This window comes from Phocoena phocoena, chromosome 2 (genome assembly GCF_963924675.1).
Source record: "Phocoena phocoena chromosome 2, mPhoPho1.1, whole genome shotgun sequence".
Classification (NCBI taxonomy): Eukaryota; Metazoa; Chordata; class Mammalia; order Artiodactyla; family Phocoenidae; genus Phocoena; species Phocoena phocoena.
The window spans coordinates 106,461,067-106,483,853 of record NC_089220.1 but is presented as its reverse complement, the minus strand read 5'-3'; the positions used below and the strand labels follow the sequence as shown (position 1 = coordinate 106,483,853).

Here is a 22,787-nt window from a genome sequence, read left to right as displayed (position 1 = left end):
AGGTTTTTCACTGAAGTCAAGACAGAGTGTCCCAGAAATGGGTGTTTTAGGTATTGTGATTTGCCTTACCACCCTTTTATTTCTCCAGGTGGCTTGTGGCTTAAACCATACTTTGGCAGTGTCAGCAGATGGCTCCATGGTGTGGGCTTTTGGAGATGGGGACTATGGAAAACTCGGCTTAGGAAATTCCACTGCAAAATCTTCACCTCAGGTCAGTATTGGCTTTAATCTAGAGATTCAGACAACATGGTTTTCTTCTGTCAGTACCTCTTTTTAGCTGGAAGTAATTTACCTTTAACATTTTTGGTAATTCATAATGAAATTTAGAAGCTTCTTTTGCTTATTCTTAAATTTCCAGCATTCCAGATCTTATTTTAAATAAGTAATTTAAAATAAATTAATTAAAATAAGTAATTAATAAGCATTAATTACTAAACTGGATATAAAAATGCTGCAAGGACAAGCATCTGTCTTTGTCATGGGCTGAGTAGTGTAGGACTACCTCCCATGTAGAGAAGAAATAAGTATAAACGTATCTCCAGGGTGTCTTATGGAGGGAACCATGAACAATGTTTTGTAACTCTCTGCTTGTGACTGCCATTTCAGCTTATTATTACCACTGAATTATATATGTGCATTTAAAAAGTAATAGGAAATCCAAGTCCATAAACAGATGATTTAGGGGCTTTATTCACATTATAGAAGGTTTCTTGGCTCTTCAGAAGACCTCCTGTGCAATCCTTTTTATGTGGATTTTTCTAACACGTTTAAGAAGCAGCATGATTTACAAGTATTCAATTTATATTCAACTCCAGATTCACTATCGTATATAGTCTGTGACATCTTGATAGCTAGACTGGTGAATATTCAGCTAGGGATACAAAAAGGAAGGAAATCCTCTCTGGAGAACATATAAAGCAGTTATTGTCACCTCTGAAAGCAGAAAAGATCTAACTGGGAGCAGACCACGGCTTTACATGGTCTTATGGTGTTCTTTAAACAGCCATAGACTCTCTTTGGTTTCCGTTGCCCAGAGGAATGTTTCCACTTCACATGGGGTCCTGGGGATTTTAGTTAAACGTCCCCTACCCCCTACACTATTCGCCCAAATTCAGGTAGTTTGCAGAGCAGTATGAGAAAATAACATGTAGGAGTGTGGATATAGCTGAAAACAAGTAAGTGACTATTAGTATTTTTATTGGAAGATAATCCTTGAGTTTATACATGCCAGTAGGCAAATTCGAGTGTTTTTATTTTCCTTTTTAAATTATATGCCTTACGCTTTTATTTTGCAGAAAGTTGATGTCCTTTGTGGAATTGGAATAAAAAAGGTTGCGTGTGGAACCCAGTTTTCTGTTGCATTGACCAAAGATGGTCATGTGTATACCTTTGGTCAAGGTAGGGCATTTTCCAGGCATTAATTATATTGCTTATTTTGTGCACACATGTATTACAGAAACATTTGCCTTCCAGCCGTATAGAAAGTGCTTAAACTGAGTCATTTTTCATTCTGGGTGATGATTGGCCACACAACCTTCATTCACTAGCGACTTTTCTGCTCCACTTTCATGATATTTGTTGTAAGGACAAACTCTCCTCCCCATTGATGGCCCCTCATGCCAGAGCCTTCATTCTTGCCAGAAGAGTTCCTGGCAAAGCGCTTCCCTTCCTCCTCTCTGCTGCCTCTGCCATGCTACCACAAACACTGCCTTGACCACCAGAGCTCCTCTGGATCCTGCCTCATTTCCCAGCCCTTGCAGGGACTGGGGGTCCAGGTCTTAGGAATTCACAGGCATTTGGGATTCAAATCTTGAGTAAGTTCAAAATCTAAGCATCCACAGTGGGATTCCCTGGCAATATATTCAGCTTTGTAAATGGAACTTCTTTGCAAGTTGTAGTGACCGAAGAATGTGTCAGGAAGAGCGGGGAAGAAGTGAGCTGTGATTGAAGTTTCTAGTCTTGGAAGAACATGGACGCTGCTGAGGCCAGGGAAGTTGGTTCTGGTGAAAGAGATAAGGAGCTTAGTTTTAGTCATATTGAACTGGGGCCATATACTCTAGACTACATGTATGGAGAAGTCTAGCAAGTTACTGGGGATTTGGATCTGGAACTCCAGGGAGATTGTTTATGGAGATGTAGGTTTGCATAATTCCTAATGGTGTAGTTAAAGCCATATTAATAAGCTCTAAGAAACCCAGGGAGAGAATATGGCATGAAAAAAGTGGAGGGTAAAACTCTAGGGAATGTGAGTAAAGGGCAGGTGAACATGGGAGAGCTGGCTTTGAAGGGAGTGGAGAGAGAGGTAGTTGGGGAGCCAGGACAGTGCAGAGTCTCTGAGGGGCAGAAGGAGCTGAGGCCACATTATCAGAAGGTAAAGTGGAGCTCCACAGGCTAGAGCTGGAGAAGAGGTTGCTGCAGTGTAGGCAGTTAGGGCTATTCGTGGCTTTTGAGAGCACAGTTTCAGTGCAGTGGTGAGAATGCAAGTTAGGCTGCAGAAGGTGGCCAAGCCAAACAGGCCTACAGCATGTGAAGCAACAGGGACTGGCCTGCACTTCGTAGAAGTTTGGCAGCAAAGAGAAGGGGAGAAGTTGGCTGGAAATTTGAGGACAGGACAGGTTGCATGATGCCTTTTCTTAGAATGCAAGAACTTTAGGGCCTCTGTGAATTACGTGCCAGTCCTCTCAAGTATGAGGATGCTAGAGGTGCCTCTTGGTTTGAAATAAGCTGCAAATTTTAAATTAAATTTTATTTATTTTTATGAAAAAGGAGATCGTGGCATTTTGCAAAGAAACAGTCTTAAACTTTATTCGCTCAGAATCCAGTATACCTTACTGGCAAAGCAGCTTTTGCCCCAGTGAGTTATGTATGTCATTGCCATACCACCGTAGACATTAAATGACTCATCAGGAAATGTAAAAGGACTGTGGTGTGCCATCCATAAATGTCCTCTTGCTATTTTTTCAGATCGTTTGATAGGCTTGCCAGAAGGGCGTGCTCGCAATCACAATCGACCACAGCAAATCCCTGTCCTGGCTGGAGTGGTCATCGAAGATGTGGCCGTTGGAGCTGAACACACACTTGCTTTGGCATCAACTGGAGATGTGTATGCCTGGGGGAGCAATTCAGAGGGGCAGGTACATATTTATCTCGCTTGCTGCTCTGTCATGTTCTAGAAATCTGACAACATTCTTCATTTGGCAAAGGGATAAGCTAGAAACTCGGAATATCTACACAAGACCTCAAGCACGTCACTTTGCTATGGGGCTGATTATCTGGAGTCCAGTTGTGCCTCTCTGTCTCTTGATGATGGTCTAGTAAGTGTTATATCATGGTTTAAAAAAAGTCTGGCAGTACAGTAAAGTGGTTAAGGGGATTCGCTGAATATATATGTGTCTACACACACTGAGAAGTGCCTAGCACATAGTAAACAGCACTTTATAAGTATTCAGTATTTGCTACTATCACGATTAATCATCATTTTCACTACAGTAATAAAAGAGGTTAGGTACTAGGAGCATCAGTTGATCTGGAAAATGGAAAGGATGAAACAATACTTCTATATTTTATAATATGACAGTATACAAAGTATGTTTGTGTTTGTTCAGGAAGTCTTGTCACTCCCATTACGTAGAGTAGTAAACTGAGCCTGTAAGAGGTTGAGAAAAGACTCAAGAGGTTGATGTGTTCAGCCTATCCTGTATGTGGAGAAGGGACACACTTTGGTGGGGCAGGTCTGAGATACCTGCTACTACAGTGGCTTTCAGCTCCACATGCGAACAACATCTCCTTCCTCTGTAAATCCTCTCTACGTCTAGCTGCCCCTAGAGCCAGCGACCCTCAAGTTCAAGGTCCAGTATTATTCACAGTAGCTCTGTGGTGTCCTCGTCACTATATTAACAGATGGGGAAACTGCTCAACAGTGTGGTTGCACATTATCTTAATGAGAAGAGAGTTGCTGTTGAGAGACCTTTGGAAGGTCCCTGGCAGGGCCTTGACATGATCCTGCCTGATGATGTTGAGATGCTCAGCCACTGAAACACTGGGTGTCCTAGTCGGACCCCAAGGACAGAGATCCGGAGTTGAGAATCTGCTTCTATGTATGTTTTTATAATTGTTTATTTACTGTTACACAGGAAGTCCATGTTAAAAGTCAAGAAATCAGTGTGTTCTAAGTAAAAGCTCTATAGATCATTCTGTTTTGTTTTTTTTTTTAACTTGCCAAGAATTTATTTCCTCTCTAGAAGTGGAGTTCAAAGATGTTTTCAGTCATTAAGACTCGTCTGCTAGATTTGGAATGACCTTGTTACAGCTTAGTTTTTAGGAGACAGTATAAACTATGAGGATCATTCTGATAGAGAAAATCAGAATTAATTTCATTATTTTGATGCCATTGCTTGGTACAGATAGTAACTTATTTATATCTGCTACCATCCAAGACAAATTTTATCATCTTGACTTCCTCTCTTCCTCTTTCTAATTGAATCTCTGTGTATTTGTAATTTATTTCCAGCTTGGCTTAGGCCACACCAACCACGTTCGAGAACCAACCCTGGTAACAGTTCTGCAAGGGAAAAACATTCGGCAGATCTCGGCCGGTCGCTGCCACAGTGCTGCATGGACAGCGCCACCTGTCCCACCAAGAGCACCAGGTGAGGGATGACATATCCCTGCTCCTGCAGCCTCTCTTTCAGCACTCCCCAGCTGCACTGTTTGCTTGCCAGCTTCACACTGCATCCAGGCACCATTCTGAAACCATCAAACCTTCCCCCACACAACCAAAGCACTCTTTGTACTACAGTACTGCAAATACTTTCAGAGCAGGCGATTCTCCTGCAGACTTCATTACATAGCAGTCCCTCTCTGCTCCCCAAAAGAAGAAAATGTATCACTTAGGCAAGCAAAATTTATAATTTTGGAATAGCAATAAAGTATTTTTTATATATAGTAGTGATGAACTGTAGCTTTCTAAGCCATGCTGCTAAGGAATAAAGATGAAAAGCCCAGAGACCACTTGTCAGATTCTTCACCCTAGTCAGCCATTTGAAACATGATGTTGTCTATACATTGGCACAGCAGAAAAACAAAAAAAAATTGTTGCCATTTTACTCCCGTGTATATAGCAGGACTGATGGGCTGTTTCTACCTTTTGTATGTTTTGCTTTTAATTTATTACGAAATCCTCATAGGTCTACAAAAAGATATAAAGAAAATAAAATGCATATTTGTGTACCTAACACCCTACTGTGTACGCTCCCTGATCGGATCCATCTTTTGTTCCCCACAAATGTAACCATTGCCTTAAGTATGATACTTATCCTTATGCATTTCTTCATATTTGGTCTATTTCTTTCCCAGGCCCTCAAGTCCTTTCTAAAACCATCCTCTGGTCTCTGAGGCACTAAAACTTCCCTGAAGTGACCTTGTGCCTGAGAGCTCCGTATTCTCATCCCTTTTTGTGAAGCCCTCTACTTTTAGCCACAGGTCCTTGGGAAAGACTTCCCATAGAGATTGTTTTCTCTTACATACCCTGAGAGAGCAAGGTAGGACTGCCAAGTAGATTGCAAACAAGCAAGAGATGGTTTCTGGTTAACAGAGCCCAGAATGAGCAGTGCTGCCGGCCCACTGACAATTTCAGGTACTCAGGGGCCTCTTTAGCTTCCAGTGGGATTTCCCTTCCACTTCAGGACAGAGACCATACAGCATGGTGGCTGAAGGTTCAGACTCAGGAACCACATTGCTCGGGTTCAATCCTGGCTCCTCCACTTAGGAGATGAGTGACCCTGAGGCTCAGTTTCTTTGTCTGCAAAGCAAGGGTAATAGCACCTATTGTAAAGAACTGTAGGAGTAAATGAATCAATTCATGTGAAGCTCTTAGAACAGTGCCAGGCACATAAAAGTACTCAATAAATGTTAGCTTTAACTAATAGTAGGAAAATACCTCTGAGAATTGAACTGTACAAATCTTTATTTGCAGGAAACTCAAATAAGTTGAGTATCTTATTCTTAATCTTTTGTGTGTTTCTATAAGATGATAACCATGGATACAGTCCTTGTAGTTTTTGCTCTGCAGAGCTCTTATCCTTGCAGTATAAAGCCTTTCTGAATCATCTACTGATATCTTTCATTCTGTCATGGTCACTTTCTGTCAGATCCCTAGTAAGTATGGGAGGTGGCTCTGCTGAGTTGCCCATTTCCATTTTCCAGAACTGCCTACCTGGTCCTGGCCCACACCTTGTGTTATTATGAAGATGACAATTGTTGAATATGAAAGAATGAATTTGGGTTTTATTGTTTGGAGTTTTTTTGTGCAGGAACTGTTTTAAGTCCCATAGTTAAATGGGTAACTAAATTAAAGGAGAAAAAAAAAGCAAGTTTCCATAATGATAAATTAAAAAGATGTTTTACAAACCAACACAGGTGCATCAAAAGGTGCATCAAAAAATTAAGATGAATGGATGGTGAATAGGGGAATTGATAAATAAGTGATAAAGCATATATAGCAAAATATTAAGTTTAGTATTTAAGTGGTGGGAATGGGTGTTCATTATATACTTGCAACTTCCATGTGTGTTTGAAATTTTTCAAAACACTAAACATGATGAAAACAATGCATTTTCCTTTACAAGTGTGCATTTGTGTTCTGGGCAGGTGTGTCAGTGCCTCTGCAGCTGGGCCTGCCCGATGCAGTGCCCCCCCAGTATGGGGCGCTGAGGGAGGTGAGCATTCACACCGCGAGGGCCAGGCTCCGGCTGCTTTACCACTTCTCTGACCTCATGTACTCATCCTGGAGGCTACTGAACCTCAGCCCCAACAATCAGGTAAAATGGTGGCTTGGAAAGCAGTGCCTGTGATGTGCTTACCAGGTCCCAGGGCCTCTTTCTCAGCCTTTGGAAAATTCTTGCGTAGCTAATGCTTTTTACTCTCAGCCCCCAAGAGATGTAGAAAAGGCACCAATTCTGTTCCCCTTTTATTGCTGGGTTAAGGACAGTCCAGATATAGGTTATCATGCTGTTGAACACACAGTGGTCTTCCTTCTGTGTTTCGGTTTGTCCAAAGTTCAAGGAAGTATGAATGGCTAAAAGCTAAGCGTGTATTTTCTACGAACTCCAGAATATGATTTTAAAGCTTAAGCACACAAAGGTGTTAGCACCACAGTCAAGGTGCTTATGTAAGTGAGTCTGAGAAATTTTGGAGACTTCTTGCTCTCCTTACAAATGAGCTTACAAATGAGCATACCTTGTGGAGGGATAGGTGGGGGAGAGAAAGTAAATTTGGCTGATTTGATTGTCTTTGTAGAACAGTCTGATAATTTAGGAAGAAAGCAAGCTGGCTATGTTTGTTTGTTTGTTTAATGTGTAGGCATGCCTGCCAAAATGTGTGTTAGTTTGTAAAACTGTTAGTCAAAAATCCTTTGGGTAACTAGTCACGGCATATGAGAGGTTTGAGAAATCATTGTTAGAAATAGATAATCAACCAGGCAACAGAATACTGTGCAGCACTAAACAAGAGTGTTAGCAACCTGTTGTAATTAGTGAGAGAAATGTGTATGGTATAAAGTGAGGTGAGAAAAGCAGTGGAAAATTGAATAAATAGTATGGTCTCGAAAATGTGAAAAGGAAGGAGACTGGAAGTAAATAGATGAAGGCGTTAATGGGGCCATCTCCATATGATAGGATTATGGATGATTTTATTTGTGTGCTTGTGTGTGTGTCCTTTTCTGTATCTTATAAGTTTTTAAAAATAATAATCATACTTTACCAGAAAAAATATTTTGATAAAGTTGCTAATAATGGCTAATACCCAGATTTATGCTTTTGAAGTGCATTTGTAAAAGTGAGATGTGTTATTTCTTTTAAGCCTTAGACTGTACCATTTCTGCTAAGCTTACTTTCTGTTACAGAATAGTACATCTCATTATAATGCTGGAACATGGGGCATTGTGCAGGGACAGCTCCGACCTTTGTTAGCCCCAAGAGTCTACACCCTCCCAATGGTGCGCTCTATAGGAAAAACCATGGTTCAAGGCAAAAACTATGGACCTCAAATTACTGTAAAGAGGATATCAACCAGGTTAGCATATTATGTATACGTGTATATGTTTCATTAACTAGCATTTTGTGAGATGGACTTACTACTAACTGATCTCTGTGAGGAAGCCTTAGCTTCCTCATTTGTAAAGTAGGATAGTAATAGTATTTTACATCAGTACCCAGTGTGGTTACAGTGGGCCTAGCACAGTGTTTGGCTGTTGTTAAGCTGGCCTTTTCATTCACTGGTGGGAAAATATCTTCAAGTGACTTTTGTGGTGATTTGAGAGCATTGTATTTCATTATGTTTTCCCTTTATTTTAAAGAGGAAGGAAGTGTAAACCCATCTTTGTTCAAATAGCAAGACAAGTAGTTAAACTGAATGCATCAGACCTCCGTCTGCCATCCCGAGCCTGGAAAGTTAAGCTGGTTGGAGAAGGGGCTGATGATGCTGGAGGAGTGTTCGATGACACGATCACAGAGATGTGCCAGGTATATTCATGCAGTGTCCCCTGCTGAGTTGTCCACTCAGGTGGTGGCTGTTTTACTGTTTCCAGTGATTACTCTGGCATGTTTTTATAAATGTAAGCAAGGATGCATTTGTAATCCTTACATAAAGTTATGCTGTTAATGATGTATAGGCGAATTACCGCAAAGGTTTGTGAAATGCTTTGTGAAGATACCTTACTGAGTAAGTGCCAGTGCTTCGCCATCTACCAATGACTCACCATCTGTTGTGCTGTGTAACACTGGCAGAGGAAACAATGACACATATTTACACTTATGTAACAGACAAATCCAGGACCACCCATGCGCTCCCATTTATTTCAAAGTCTTAAGATTTTGAACCAGGGCTTCCCTGGTGGCGCACTGGTTAAGAATCTGCCTGCCAATGCAGGGGACATGGGTTCAAGCCCTGGTCTGGGAAGATCCCACATGCCATGGAGCAACTAAGCCCATGCACCACAACTACTGAGCCTGCACTCTAGGGCCCGCGAGCCACAACTACTGAGCCCACGTGCTGCAGCTGCTGAAGCCTGTGTTCTCTAGGGCCTGCGTGCCGCAACTACTGAGCCCACGTGCTGCAACTACTGAAGCCTGCATGCCTAGAGCCCGTACTCCGCAACAAGAGAAGCCACACAATAAGAAGACTATGCACAGCAACGAAGGCCCATGGCGGCCAAAAATTAATTAATTAATTAATTAAAAAGAGTTTGAACCAGTTCATATTTTAAGATCTACAGTGGCAGCTTTGCTTCCAGATCAGCTCTGACCCTTCCAGCTTTGCCTAGTATCAGGATTTTTCTGATAAATCCTGTAACTAAAATAATACTTGGCTATCATTTACTAAGTTTATTTGAATATCACTGTACCCTGCTCACAGATACCCCAACTCGTGCCCTGGATTGACTTTTTCATCTTAGTTCTGCACATGGGGGAGTCTCCTAAATTCATTTTAAATTACAACCACAAAAATAATTATAGAGATGGCTGGTTGTCATATAGCATTGTAAATTCCTCAATATTCTCTTTTCAGTATGATTTTTAATGTTAATTGTTTCGTTTTCTTGATGCATTTGATTGTCATTTCTAAGAAATTGTTTTTCTTTCTTCTACAGGAACTTGAAACTGGTATTGTTGACCTTCTTATACCCTCTCCCAATGCTACCGCAGAAGTGGGTTACAATAGGGACAGGTAAGGGCAGTCAGCAAGTGTTATTGAATGTCTGTAATAATAGCTCAAATTTATTGAGTGCTTACTATATGCCAGGCACTGTACTAAGTGTTTTACATGGATTATCCCATTGAATCCTCATGATAAGGAGTAGGAACTGCTACTGTTCTCTTTTCACACATAGGAAAGACACTTAACATCATGACTTGTTATTTATTATGAGATCAACTCAATGATAATATAGAGGGTTAGAGGAAGTGCAGACTTGATATTGAAACCAGACTTCTTTTGTGTTTCTGAAGGCCTACATGGCCTTCCCTCAACGAATTAAAACTCATTGAAAACCTTTGATATGCTATCCAATCACAGCAGTTAGTATGTGCAATTATGTATTATTCCTTTATTTGTCGAAGTTTGAATCTTGGATCCTGCTTCATGGACTTGTAAATGATAAATGAAATGATTTTAGGAAATAGGGCACCCTTGAGCAGGTAGCTTAAAGACTAATAGATCATTCACTTACCCTCTTACGGTTCTTCTAAAAATAATTCAAAATATGGTCCCTGTGCTGTCCAGAACAATAGCGATAGGCCATATGTGGCTACTGAGCGCCTGAAATGTGGTTATAGGAGCTGAATTTTAGATTTTATTTAATTAATTTAAATAGCCACATGCGGCTAATGACTGTCATATTGGACAGCACAGGTCTAGACTAATGCTATAGCCGTTTGATAACTTATTTCTGATAAAAATGAGGACAACCTTGTTTGAAATAGTTCCTTTAATTCTGCAGGTTCCTTTTTAACCCTTCTGCCTGCCTCGATGAACACTTAATGCAGTTTAAGTTCTTGGGAATTTTAATGGGGGTTGCCATTCGCACAAAGAAGCCTCTGGACCTCCACTTAGCCCCTCTGGTGTGGAAGCAGCTGTGCTGCGTCCCACTCACCCTGGAAGACCTGGAGGAGGTGGATCTGCTCTACGTGCAGACTCTCAACAGCATTCTTCACATTGAAGACAGTGGGATTACCGAGGAGAGTTTCCATGAGGTAAATAAATCCTGGCTGGTTCATGTTTCTGTTGGTGTTGACTAGAATTTTTCTGTGTAAAGCTCAGGTATGGCCTTCCATTTGCTGTCTGGCTGACCCATGCCATATGCCATTGCTGCGCTTAGCAGCTCAAACCAGCAGTTTAAATAACTGCTAAGAGAGTCAGCTCCAGCACCCAGCTTCTGCTCCTTCCCCTTTAATCCATTCTCTGCCTGCTAGAGTGAAGGACAGAGAGAACCCAGGTGGAGAGGGAGGCCTGGGATGACCAGAGTTCATCAAAACTGATTTGGAGGCAGAGAGATGCAACCTCATTTTTAATTACAATCAGATGAGTCAGCGCTCTCTGCGGATCAAGCAGCCTGATCAGTTATCTCAGTTGCCTTGTTTTCATCCTTAAAATTTTTGATATTGTTAATGTTTTTCTGTATTTGTGTGTAACATACTTTTTGTGGTCATTTCTACCATGGAGTAAAAATTCTTTTTTCTTCTATTCTCAGATGATTCCTCTTGATTCTTTTGTTGGCCAGAGCGCCGATGGCAAAATGGTTCCTATAATCCCTGGTGGAAATAGTATCCCACTCACGTTTTCTAATAGGAAGGAGTATGTGGAGAGGGCCATTGAATATCGACTTCATGAAATGGACCGACAGGTGAGATGAAACATTTTGGGAGGTGCATATGAATGTTTGCATTTGTCTCCAAGCAGGAGCTGTCTGGTTTTTACTGAATTTTGGCATATGAATTCACTGTGTTGATTAATCAGTATCTGTTGGGTTGGCCAAAAAGTTCGTTCGGGTTTTTCCATATGATGTTATGGAAGACTTTTTGGCCAACCTATATTTCAGTCCCTTTTCAGAGATTTTTCAGGCGTAGTCTCAGGGCCTGCTGTCGCCTCACTCAAGGCCTTAGGTGAGCCCTGAATTGGTCACTGGTAGGATTGAGGCCAAGCCCTCCCCCAGGCCTTCAGAGCCTGCCTTCTCACTCTCACTCTTCCTCTGTCCTGTTTGTCTTCATTTCTTACTGCCCCCCAACCCAGTGTCCCACTCCAGCTTGGTCAGTCGAGGTCCATGTGAATGAGCCCATAAACACTGGCCTTGCAATCCCATGTGAGTGCTTCTTTCCCCCACCTGCTGCAGTCCTTCAAGCCCCAGCTGAGAATGCATCTCCTCTCTGGACAGACTTGCCTCCAGGTCTGTACATATCTTTCTTGTTACCTAGAAATTCCTCAAGATATCACATACTTCTGTGTTGTGGTCTAAGAATTAGGCTGCAGAGTTTGGGTCTTTTTTCTTCAGTTAGTGTGTGAGACATTGAATGAAAAATGTATTTCATATATATAACTTATATAGCCTTGTTCTATGCTGATATGTAGTAAGCATTTAATAAATGATGGGAGTATGGCGAGTGACCACAGAAATGAATATTGTGTCCAAAAGTGGTGGTTTTGGTTATACAATCCTTCATAGCCACTTCAGTAATACCTTATTTGCAGAATATGTTGGGTTCTTCTCAGGAGCTAGATGCAGGCTCTGAGGCTGTGTAGTAATTTGAAGTGTATATATTCTACACCCTTCACTCCTGGTTCCTTCTTTGACTCTGACTTTGGGCCAAGTCCAGTCAGAAAACTATACCCTTTAGCTTAGTAAGGGTGGATCCTGTCAGCAATGTTGTTTACACAGCCAGGGCTTAGGGTTTGTCTCTAGTTCTTGAATATGTTTACTCCTTACAGACTGAATAACTGACCCAAAATTTCCTGATCACTTTCTGCATGCCAGATGTGGTACCAGGCACCCGCATGTGTGGCTTTTCACATAGTTACTCTGAGAGAGAGAAATTACTATCACCATTTCACAAATGAATGCATGGAGTCCAGAGAAGTGAAGTGATGTGCCCAAGGCAAAGCCAGGATCGCAAACCAGGTTTAACCGTGGTGTCCAGGCTCTTGTGCTGACCTTTCCTATGAAGGTCAGATTGACCTGCTGTCCATCAGCTGTGCTCTGCCCTGGCTTTGTTGCTTTCTGGGTAACAAGGCCATCTTCCTCTTTTCACTTCCTCCTTGTCTCTTAGAACCCTGTTTTCTTCCCATAGCTGTCCCCAGTTGTCCCCAACCCAAGCAGCCATCCCTGTACCTCAGCCTTTTTTTTTTCCAGACAGCTTTTGGTTTTTATCCTTCCAGGCAAACAGCTTGTTTTTTGGCAGACTTTGGCTGGGGTGTTCCCTTTACTATCAGTAGAGACTGCCCTCACTGCCACTCCGTTCCTTAGCCCTGGGCATGACAACCTGGTACAATCATAACTCCAGGGCCTTCCTCGAGGTGTGGCTCCTGTTCAGGTTCTCTGGTTTGGTCTTGTTTGTGGTAGATGGTTTTGAATTGGCCAAGAGTGGAGAAGTTATTTATGAAAGAAACCTGGAACAGTGATGGGTCTGTGTGTAGAGTACGCACTACTGCACAGCCTTGGAGGGGTTTTGCCAAACAGACTGTGTGGCAGCCTCTGGCAGCACCCCTTCGGCATTCCCTGACTGACCTGTTCTCTGCACTGTGCTAACAGGGGCTAACTGCCCAGTCACACAGACTCATTTAAAATACCTGTCACAATCATGGGAGCAGCAATTATTTACCTTATTTTTCAGATCAGAAAATTAAAGTAAAAGAAGTGGTGGAGCTGGGATACAGAACCCATCTCCTGATCAATTTTTCTGTCCTTTTTGCGGCCTTCCTACAAAAGGATATCTCAGTTTTACTTTCTTCTTTGTACTTTTCTTTTTCTTTTACAATCAGCACAAGTGATTTTTACAAAAAGGATAGAACTGTTTTCAAAAGAAAATATAAATTACAAAAACAGTAGACGCTCTAGACACATCCTCCAAGAGCTTCTTACCCTCCTGAGAAGACAAAGTATCCCACATAGCACAGTTTAACAGCCCATGGCCGTGTGTGATTAGGAGTGTGGTTGGCATGAGGGAAGGCCCCAGTGGGCGGGGATTTTGTGGGGCAGGGAAGGTGGGCTCCTGGATTGACTTGAACTGGGACAGGAAGGAGTGTATGAGTCCTACAGGCAGGGAGAAGTTCTAACATAGGGTCAGAGACAAGGAGGTTGGGCCGTGTGCAGTCATGCCAGTTCTGAGGGACAAGTAGAGGGCCTGGGAGAAGATGAGCACGCACGAGGTGCCCAGCCCAGTTGGGTCCACCATGGGTGCCCAGTCTATGCGCACACATTGAATGAACAACCTCTCCTGGGAGCAGGTGGCTGCGGTCCGAGAAGGGATGTCCTGGATCGTCCCTGTGCCGCTGCTGTCCCTCCTCACAGCAAAGCAGCTGGAGCAGATGGTGTGCGGGATGCCCGAGATCTCTGTAGAAGTCTTGAAGAAAGTGGTGCGGTACCGGGAGGTGGACGAGCAGCATCAGCTGGTACAGTGGTTCTGGCACACGCTGGAGGAGTTCTCCAATGAGGAGCGGGTGCTTTTCATGAGGTTTGTGTCTGGAAGATCTCGACTACCAGCCAACACTGCTGATATTTCTCAGAGATTTCAGATCATGAAGGTTGATAGAGTAAGTAAGATATTTTTTCTTCCTTGGTAATGTGTGCCTTTATTGCTTCCTTGATGCTTGCATGTTCGGCTTCAAGTAGGCCTGCCAATTCAGGATTAATGCTTGGAATTTCCAGACTTTTTTAAAAAATCAAGCACAAAAACTTGTTTAGAAACATCACATAACTTCAATTTTAAAAAGTCCTAAATGGGGCTTCCCTGGTGGCGCAGTGGTTGAGAATCTGCCTGCCAATGCAGGGGACACGGGTTCGAGCCCTGGTCTGGGAAGATCCCACATGCCGCGGAGCAACTAGGCCCGTGAGCCACAATTACTGAGCCTGCGCGTCTGGAGCCTGTGCTCCGCAACAAGAGAGGCCGCGATAGTGAGAGGCCCGTGCACCGTGATGAAGAGTGGTCCCCGCTTGCCACAACTAGAGAAAGGCCTTGCACAGAAACGAAGACCCAACACAGCCATAAATAAATACATAAAATTAAAATTAAATAAATTATTTTTTTTTTAAAAAGTCCTAAATGGATGTAGAAAGCACACTACAACCAACAACCTTCACTGAATCTTCCAGTAACTTCCTGAATGAAAGCTAAGCTTGGCAGAAGTGTCATCATGTTGCCTCTGCCTCATATTTCCTATGCCTTTTCATTGTGTGACTTCTGCACTGGGACACGGTCTTGTTTGTTTTCATGAAGATACTAACCATTAACTGGTGCACATGCTCCAGAAGGAACGTGAAGACACAGGGAGCAGCAGTAACGTGCTCTGTGGCTACGTGCGTGGCGTGCATCACGGAGCAGGCAGTGCAGCTTCCCTGCAGCGTGATGAAAGGTCCCTGCTGCAGAGCTCCAGCCCAGCTGCTGTTTTGACAGATGGCTTAGGAATAAAAGGGCTTAGAGGCCTAAATGCACACTGCTGCCAGAGTCATCTTTCTCAAGCACCTCTCTAACCACGTCACTCTTTTCCCTTCACACCGTTCAGCGGCCCCTTGTGTTGACTCCAGGATAAACGCCAGCCACCTTAGCAGTCTTCAACACCTCCACAGTCGGGCCTCTGCCCCGCCTTCTGATATCACCTCTTGATGCTTATTATGTTCTGGCCATCATGGGCTGCTTGCCTTTCTCCTGACAGACCACACTGTTTTATATTTTGGGGTTTTTGTTTGTTTGTTTGTTTGGGGAGATTTTTTTTGGCCGCACCACATGGCTTGCTGGATCTGAGTTCCCCAACCAGGGATTGAACCCAGGCCGTGGCAGTGGAAGCCTGGGATCTTAATCACTAAGACACCAGGGAACTCCCAAGGTCACACTGTTTTTAAATATCTGTGCCTTTGTGCAGGCTATTCCCACTGCTTTAGTAAGTTCTCCTCCCATCCCTTTCCATCTATGCCTGGCAAGCAATTACTCACCGTTTAAGCCCAATACCAATGTCATCTCCTCCAGAAAGCCCTCCTGGATGCTTTCCTATGCCTCCTGACTATTCCTCCAGGCAGACTTAGTTCTTCTTATCCATCTCCTGGACACTTGGTACACTCCTCGAACCCAACATTAAGTTAGACGTGTCTGTGTTCCCTCTTTCTCCTCCTCTACCCGCCGTGAGCTGGGCAGTCCCCTGAGCAGGGCCCATGGTGTTTATTCCGGAAACAGTAAGGAAGGTAGGACCTCCTCACTCAAGGGCCCATCCTACCAGTTTCATCAGGTTTCAGTATCTGCCCTTCTGGTGTTTTTCCTGTAACCACCCCTTCAAAGTTGCCGTAGTCAAAGCCGTCCCTCCCCTGCTGCCTCCTGAGGCTGCCTGCCTGGGCTCCACTCCTGGGCTTCCTGGAGAGGCCATGCACGGGAAAGGCTATGAAAAGAGTCTTTCTGTAAATTTTAAATGTGACTTGCCAGAAACTGTAAGTTGTAAATCTGTTTTGTTGCTTCAGAGAAAGATGGGGAGGAGGAAATGGTTTGCTTCTCTTCAGCTCTGGAAAAAAGCCTTGCCTTGTATCTGTCCTGGGCTACCCTGCCATCCCAGGAGTTAATCCACTATTAATCCCCTGCCTGGGGGGTTTTAGCCTCAGAAAACTGACCACTGTGGGTCTCTGCTTTGTGACTTTTCAACCATTTCTCTAGTTTCCAAATCAGAGCCACCCGTTGACATTCCCCTTTTAATGTCTTTGTGGGTTGAGGGTTTTCTGCGTTTATCACTGGCTCTGGCACAGCTCAGCTTCTGGGCCCTCCATCTCCCACCTCTCGGAAATGCACTCACCTGATGGCGAGTTCTCAGGAGGAGGAGGGCTGGTTTCAAGGAGTTCAACGAGAAAGAGAGGACAGGTTCTTTTTTAAAAACTCATTTTTTAAAAAATTATAAAAACAATGTAAATCATTATCATTACAGATAGTTTGGAAAATAGTTGTGTTTGCAAGGCAGGACAGTGTTTGCAGGGAGGGACAGGAATCCTGTCTCTCCTACTGGTAGCCATTTTCACCTTTCACCTTTGTGTAATTCTTCAAGCATATACATTTTTGCATGACGCATTTAGAGTTTTGTATTCTGCTTTTTCCACCTAACAGTCTATCTCCAGCACTTTTCTGTTTTGCTGCTAATCTTCATAATTATCATTTTAAACGACTGCATCACCATCGGTTAAAGGGCTGGGCTGGGATTTCATTAACTGCTCCTTCCTCATCTGAGCGGTGTGCTGGTGGCCATGGCAGGTGAAGGATGGCAGAATGCTCACTAGGAGGACGGTGAGGGGAGGAGGAGTGTGGTGGCTCCCTTACAGTTGTTCCTTCCATTTCACTGGCTCTGTTGGGGGAACCCCTGTAGCAGCTTCAAGTTTGCACCCTCTTGGTGAAAGGGAACAAACTCTGTTGCACTCCTACGCTGTGGCAGGCACTGTGCGAAGTGTGTTCTACCAGGTAACCCTGCCAGTCAGGGCTCATTCTCATTTCACACATGAGGGCTTTGGAGGAGTGAGGAGAGGAAAGAAGCATCTTCGCCAAAAGCTAGATGGCCACAGGACACCAGAGCCTGCACTCTTCCTACCACTGCCAAGTCTCTGCTTGCTCTCCGGGTGGCCGTGCAGTCAGTCATGTCCGTGGAGCCCACCTGAAGGCAGGGAGAAGTGCTTTCCTGACTTTGGGGGTGGTGGTGATGAGCAGCCCTGCTCCCCCCATGATACCCCAGTGCTGCAGTCATGGCTCTGGGTCTCTCTCTCCACAGCCTTACGACAGTCTGCCTACCTCACAGACCTGCTTCTTCCAGCTGAGACTGCCGCCCTACTCCAGCCAGCTGGTCATGGCTGAGCGCCTGCGCTACGCCATCAACAACTGCCGCTCAATCGACATGGACAACTACATGCTCTCGCGAAACGTGGACAACGCTGAGGGCTCCGACACTGACTACTGACCACCCAGGGTGCCGTCGCCCCTCCTTCTTCTCGATAATGCTCACTTCCAACTTAATGCTGATACACTTTTATGGTAACTAATAGATGTTTTAGGAACATAAACCGACATTATAAACAGTGGCCACATTTAGTTACTCTAAATGTAACAAAGAAATTAGATGTTTTTATTTTTCTGTGATTGTACAAAAAAAAGACAAAGTGCTCTAAGTCAGGTTTTTCCCTCCATATTTGTGGTCACTTTTGGTAAGTTTGCATGGAACCATTTCGGTGCATTTTTAGTTGGGAATGGTACATTTTTGTAAACCCACCCAGTGAACATGAAATTGTACATTGTGTATAATTGTTCATTAGAAAGGACAGTTTTACATGAATATTCATATATTTATTTTGTTTTAATTTGAATTGCCTGTGCAGGGTTCCTTATGCAGAGAAATAAAGCCAATTCAGGAATCAGTGCATGGGCTGCTTTTGTTATTGGAGCTTTGATGAAGAGAGAATGAGCTTTCAGACTAGTTTCACTCCGACAGCTTTTTGACTCATCAGAAACATTCCTTCACACTGGGCTTCGCTTGGAAATGACAGAGCGGAGGGCCACATGGGTCTAGCAGCCCCCTGAGGTGAAAGCTCCTGTGTTTATTGGTTCTGTCATCCTTGGTCTCTCACTGTGTTCCCTCACTACAGGGTCCCTGTGTCCATCCTTTAGCACTATGCTTCCTCCTTCTCCGTAGCTGGCTTAGAGTGTAACACGCTAATAGGAGCCTTTCTTGAACAGCCCCAGGATGCCTGGTACGGGATGCAGCTCTACTAGGCCAGGAGGAAACTAACTAAAGTGATATAGTTCTGACTGCCCACCGCCACCGCCCTTTGAGGAGCCAGCGGATCCAGTGATGGAATTAAAGAGCGGGGCAGTTTACAATAGCATGTCATCTACCCTGGAAGGGCAGCCAAGTGGGCACTTAGCATACATGAATGAGTGACCATGTGAACGTGTGAATGAATTTGAGAACTAATGCGTGGCTTTTATGTCCTTGAATGATGGTGTCCTTGAATGATGGTGGGGAATTGTGCAGGGGACTGGGGAAGGGGTCACACCCCTGGTGCTTAAACCCAGACCTAGAAGGCCCTGGGTGATGTGTTCATTTGCTCAGGCATGTCAGAATGAGCGTGTGGTCCTGGGAGAAAGGGGAGCGGCTGTGAAGGCTGCGAGTGGGAACAGGGAGAGGGCACGGCCTTTGGGTGGCTTCCCTCTTCCATCCACTACAAGTTCATGCCGCACGCTACTTCCACCGTTCTTCACGGACAAGGTCAAGGCTGACAGCCTGCTCAAATGAGGTGCCAGACAGAGAGCCTTATAGGCGCTCGTTTTCCACCAGGAAGGTGAAAGGTGTGTGTTTGTGAAAAGAAATGGGAAGGAAGGTGTGGTTTTGTTGGCTAAGATGGCTAAGATGATGTGGTGCATAGCTATTTCCCAGTGAGTATATCTAATAATAGAATGAAGACATTTCAGTCTTATGGAAAAGAAGCTTCAACTGGCATTGTGTCTCAGAAGGAGACCACAGCTTCTGGGGACCCCCAGGGGGTTCTGAGCCTTTAATACTTGATCTGAGAGCTCAGTCAGAAGCAGCGGTGAAGGTCTTTGTGCTTGAAGCACTCACTTGGGGGGTGGGAAGGCACTGTCCGGGCCTCTGGGCCAGGAGGGAACTTCTCTCAGCGAAGAACGGCCTCTGTGTGCTGCTGAGATACTGGACAACGCCAAAAGGGGTCTCTTCGGGCCTTCTGGGCTGGCTCCCGGTGACAAGTACCTCTTCCCTCTTGGTGGGCTGGGCTGAGGGTGTGCCCAGCTGAAGGCTACGTCTGCAGTCTCAGACTATTTTAAATCACAAGAAGGCCTTGACCTTCATGAGGCTCTGGGCTCTGCTGCCCCAGTTCCCTCTGGACTCGGGAAAGGGCACCCGCAGCAGGCTGATCAGGCCCCACCTGTCAGGCCTAACGGGTGGCTCCTCAGGAGGCCTAACTCTGCGAGGAAGACCTGCACAGACACCTTGCTTGTATAACAGATGCCATTTCTTTGCTGGAAACCTGTCATTTTTCTTCGTTCTCTGAACTTTTGAAGCTCTGGGAGAGAGGAGGAGGTGTGAGTCCCTGATGTGAGGAGCTGAAATGAGCCTAGTGCCCCTATTTTTTTCCCCCATAGTTCACTTTCAACCCCCATAGAGGCTTAGGCCTTTTTTTTTTTTCTTTGCTAGACTCATTCAGTTAACAAATCCTTGCAGTTTTTATCACCCTTAAAAAGTCTCAAGAGAACTCTGACCCCCTAGCCTTTAGATTTCCTTAAAGGCCCTTTCAAGGTGCAGCTTTTTTCTGGGCCTCCCAGCTTCGTGGCCTTTGCCCAGCACTGCCAGTGAGATGAAACCTGTAGGTGGTGAGCTCGCTTTTTAGCAAAAAGCAAGTCTTGGGCATTGAATCCCAGAGCTGGAGGAATCCTAGAACTAAGGCATCAGACGATCTCTCCCTTTACAGACCAAGAGTTCGAGGTCAGGAGACGGAAAGTGCTGGATCACAGGTACTTACAGACGAGAGCTGCGAGTCCTGGCTTCCTGTCAGCACGCCAGTGGTGGAGTTGAGGGGGCTCGGTCAGCCCCCTGCAAACGTTCAGCCTGTGCCAAAACAGGCCAGTGTGTCCCTGTAAGACAAGCCTCAGAGCACAATGTACCCCCCAGCGGGCTCTGCTTCCTAGGGAGCAATCTGGAGCCCCTGACCTCAGAGCACGTGTCCCCAGCCTCTGCTGGCGTTGAGGGTCAGCCGACGAGCCAGTATGATGTGGTGACTGGGGCCAGCCCCCCACTAGGGGGCACTGTCCTGCCCCAGTGCTGAGGTTCTGCAGCCTCCCACTAGCTTTCACTTTGGCTGCCTTGGCCGCAACTGAGAGTGAAAAGAGTTAGCATTCAGGAGCGGGGCAGAGTCTGTGGTGTGTTCTGATGGAGGCTGTGAGGGCACAGATAATCCCCAAGCCATTTCCAAGTGGCTGTGGGTCAGGCCCCCATCTCCCGCAGCTCGCCCTTCTCTGGACATGCATCGGGCTTCCCGACTGTCTTCCTGAGCTGTGCCTGTTGCTGATACCAACCTTACGGGAGCTGGGGTCAGTCTTCCAGTCTCGGCTCAAAGGCCGTGTCCTCCGTCACGTGTTGCTTCTTGTGGGTTCTGCTGGGCACTTGGCTCTTCTAGCCCCCTGTGGACGTGAGGACGCCTTTCCCTACCCTCTGCCTGCCAGGCAGTACACGATTAGACAAAAATCTCAGCACGGTGTCACAGAGAGTGTACTGGTCCTATTTTACAAATAGAGAAATGGAGGCTCCGAGAAGTCATAACTTGTCAGAAGTTATGGCTGGCAGAGCTGGGAGAGCACTCAAAACCCCCCTCAACCCCCAGCTGCATGTCTTCTGACTAGAGTGACTCCCTTGAGGTAGGGCCTGGCCCAGCCCATGCCCAATACCCAGTAAGTGTTTGTGAGGTGAATGAATTGGTGGATTAATTAAGCATGCAGTGCCCCTTGTTCTATGCAAACCTGAGAGAAGAACTTGAAAGCTGTTTTTAGGCTAAGCCAGGGCACTGTGTTCTGTCCAGTGCCTTTGCTCAGTGCCTGGTGATGTGAATGCACAGGGACTGTTAGAAGGCAGCGTGGAGAGTAGTGCCTGCCTTCCAGGAGTACCTCAGATGGGCCTGGGCTCAGGGACCCAAAGGTCCTGTGCAGGGGGCAGGGCCTAACCGGAGCCCTAGAAACAACGCTGGACACAACTGTCAGCACAGCTTTCGTTCTGTGATCACTAGTCTTGGTACGTGAGGGTTTACTAGGCATCAAGGGGAACTTAGCCCTCATTTATAAAAGAGCTTCTGTGGGAAAAGGAACCTCAGGGGGAATGTAAGTTACCCGCTTTCTAGCTGAATATACAGTAACCTTTGTTTGCTTTACAAACACAGTCTCATAACCCTTAAGAGAACTTTGCAAACAAGATTCTCTAGCTATCCCAATATACAGGTAAGAAAGCTGAGGTTTGAAGAGGGCTGACCTGCCCTTGGTCAGAGAAGAGCTAGAAACCAGGTCCTGTTTTTCCCCCAGACTAAACCACCAACTTAGGGCAAACAAGACCTCTGGGAATTGGGGCTTATCTGAGATGATGAAAGCAAAGCCATGGGGTTTAAGTGGCTCTTTTAAACAAACATTTAAGTCCCTGGAAGCCTGAGCTTTCTTTCAACATTGTTTGCAGTAGTGGCTGAAAAATTAATTTCCTGCAAAGCCTCTCTCCAGAGTTCAGAGCAAGGGTGGGTAAACTAGAAAATCACCCAGAGGACGCCTGGGTCTCACAGGCTAGTAGTAGGCCCTCGTGTTCCACTGCAGCTGGTGGCCTGGCAGGGCTGGCTTTCCCCACACAAGGATGAGGACGGATTATGCCGGTCCAGGGTCAGTGCGGTTACCGGTTTCTGGGCTAAGGGGTGGTCTAACCAGGGGCCCAGGGGCAGCAACTGAGGCCTTTGGCAGTCCCTGGAGGGGTTTGGGCGAGGTAGGGTGCTGTTTGCCTGCCCACAGGCTCTGCCTAGAGAAATTTCAGCCCCTCTGGGCCTTCACCGTCATCTTCTTGGAGCCCTGGCACCTGCTGGAGGTGGCCTGAGTGGGGGATCTCCAGCTCTCGTTTCATCCTCATAATAACCTCTGAGGCCTGGGTGAGGCCCCTCTTCTCCCTTATTTTTCTCATCACCTCTCCTGCTTACCTTTCCTTCTCACTCACTCTGTTCCAGCCATAACACACCAGCCATGCTCCTCGTCTGGGGCCTTTGCGCTGGAGGCTTGTTGCCTCTTGTCTGGAATATTTTCCTCCAGACTCTGCACCGTTCTCTCCCCCACTTCCTTTCTCAAATGCCTCCTTCTCAATGGGGCTTACATTGGTCGACCTCTTTTAAGTTGCTTTTTCCTTTCCAGCAATTCCCAAATATCCTCTCACCCTGTATTTTCCCTCTTCCCCAGTACTTACCTCCTTATACACCAATTACGTACTGTCTCTTCCCCCAGTAAAACAGAAGCTCCATGAGAATGTCTTTTTTTCCTTGCTGT

General features: G+C 45.3%; 1 protein-coding gene across 2 annotated transcripts in view; it reads left to right on the top strand.

Annotated features, from left to right (window-relative positions):
- Positions 1-18,134, top strand: part of HERC1 (HECT and RLD domain containing E3 ubiquitin protein ligase family member 1) — a 216,052-nt gene extending 197,918 nt beyond the window's left edge. For both annotated transcript variants that reach the window (XM_065872693.1, XM_065872692.1), the window contains 12 exons: positions 89-211; positions 1,296-1,398; positions 2,965-3,134; positions 4,511-4,649; positions 6,649-6,818; positions 7,901-8,070; positions 8,354-8,519; positions 9,647-9,723; positions 10,496-10,748; positions 11,246-11,398; positions 13,993-14,298; positions 17,494-18,134. In XM_065872693.1, coding sequence (XP_065728765.1) covers positions 89-211; positions 1,296-1,398; positions 2,965-3,134; positions 4,511-4,649; positions 6,649-6,818; positions 7,901-8,070; positions 8,354-8,519; positions 9,647-9,723; positions 10,496-10,748; positions 11,246-11,398; positions 13,993-14,298; positions 17,494-17,679 — 2,016 coding nt within the window. In that variant the 3' untranslated portion in view covers positions 17,680-18,134. The remainder of the gene's footprint in view (positions 1-88; positions 212-1,295; positions 1,399-2,964; positions 3,135-4,510; positions 4,650-6,648; positions 6,819-7,900; positions 8,071-8,353; positions 8,520-9,646; positions 9,724-10,495; positions 10,749-11,245; positions 11,399-13,992; positions 14,299-17,493) is intronic.
- Positions 18,135-22,787: the final 4,653 nt, after the last annotated feature.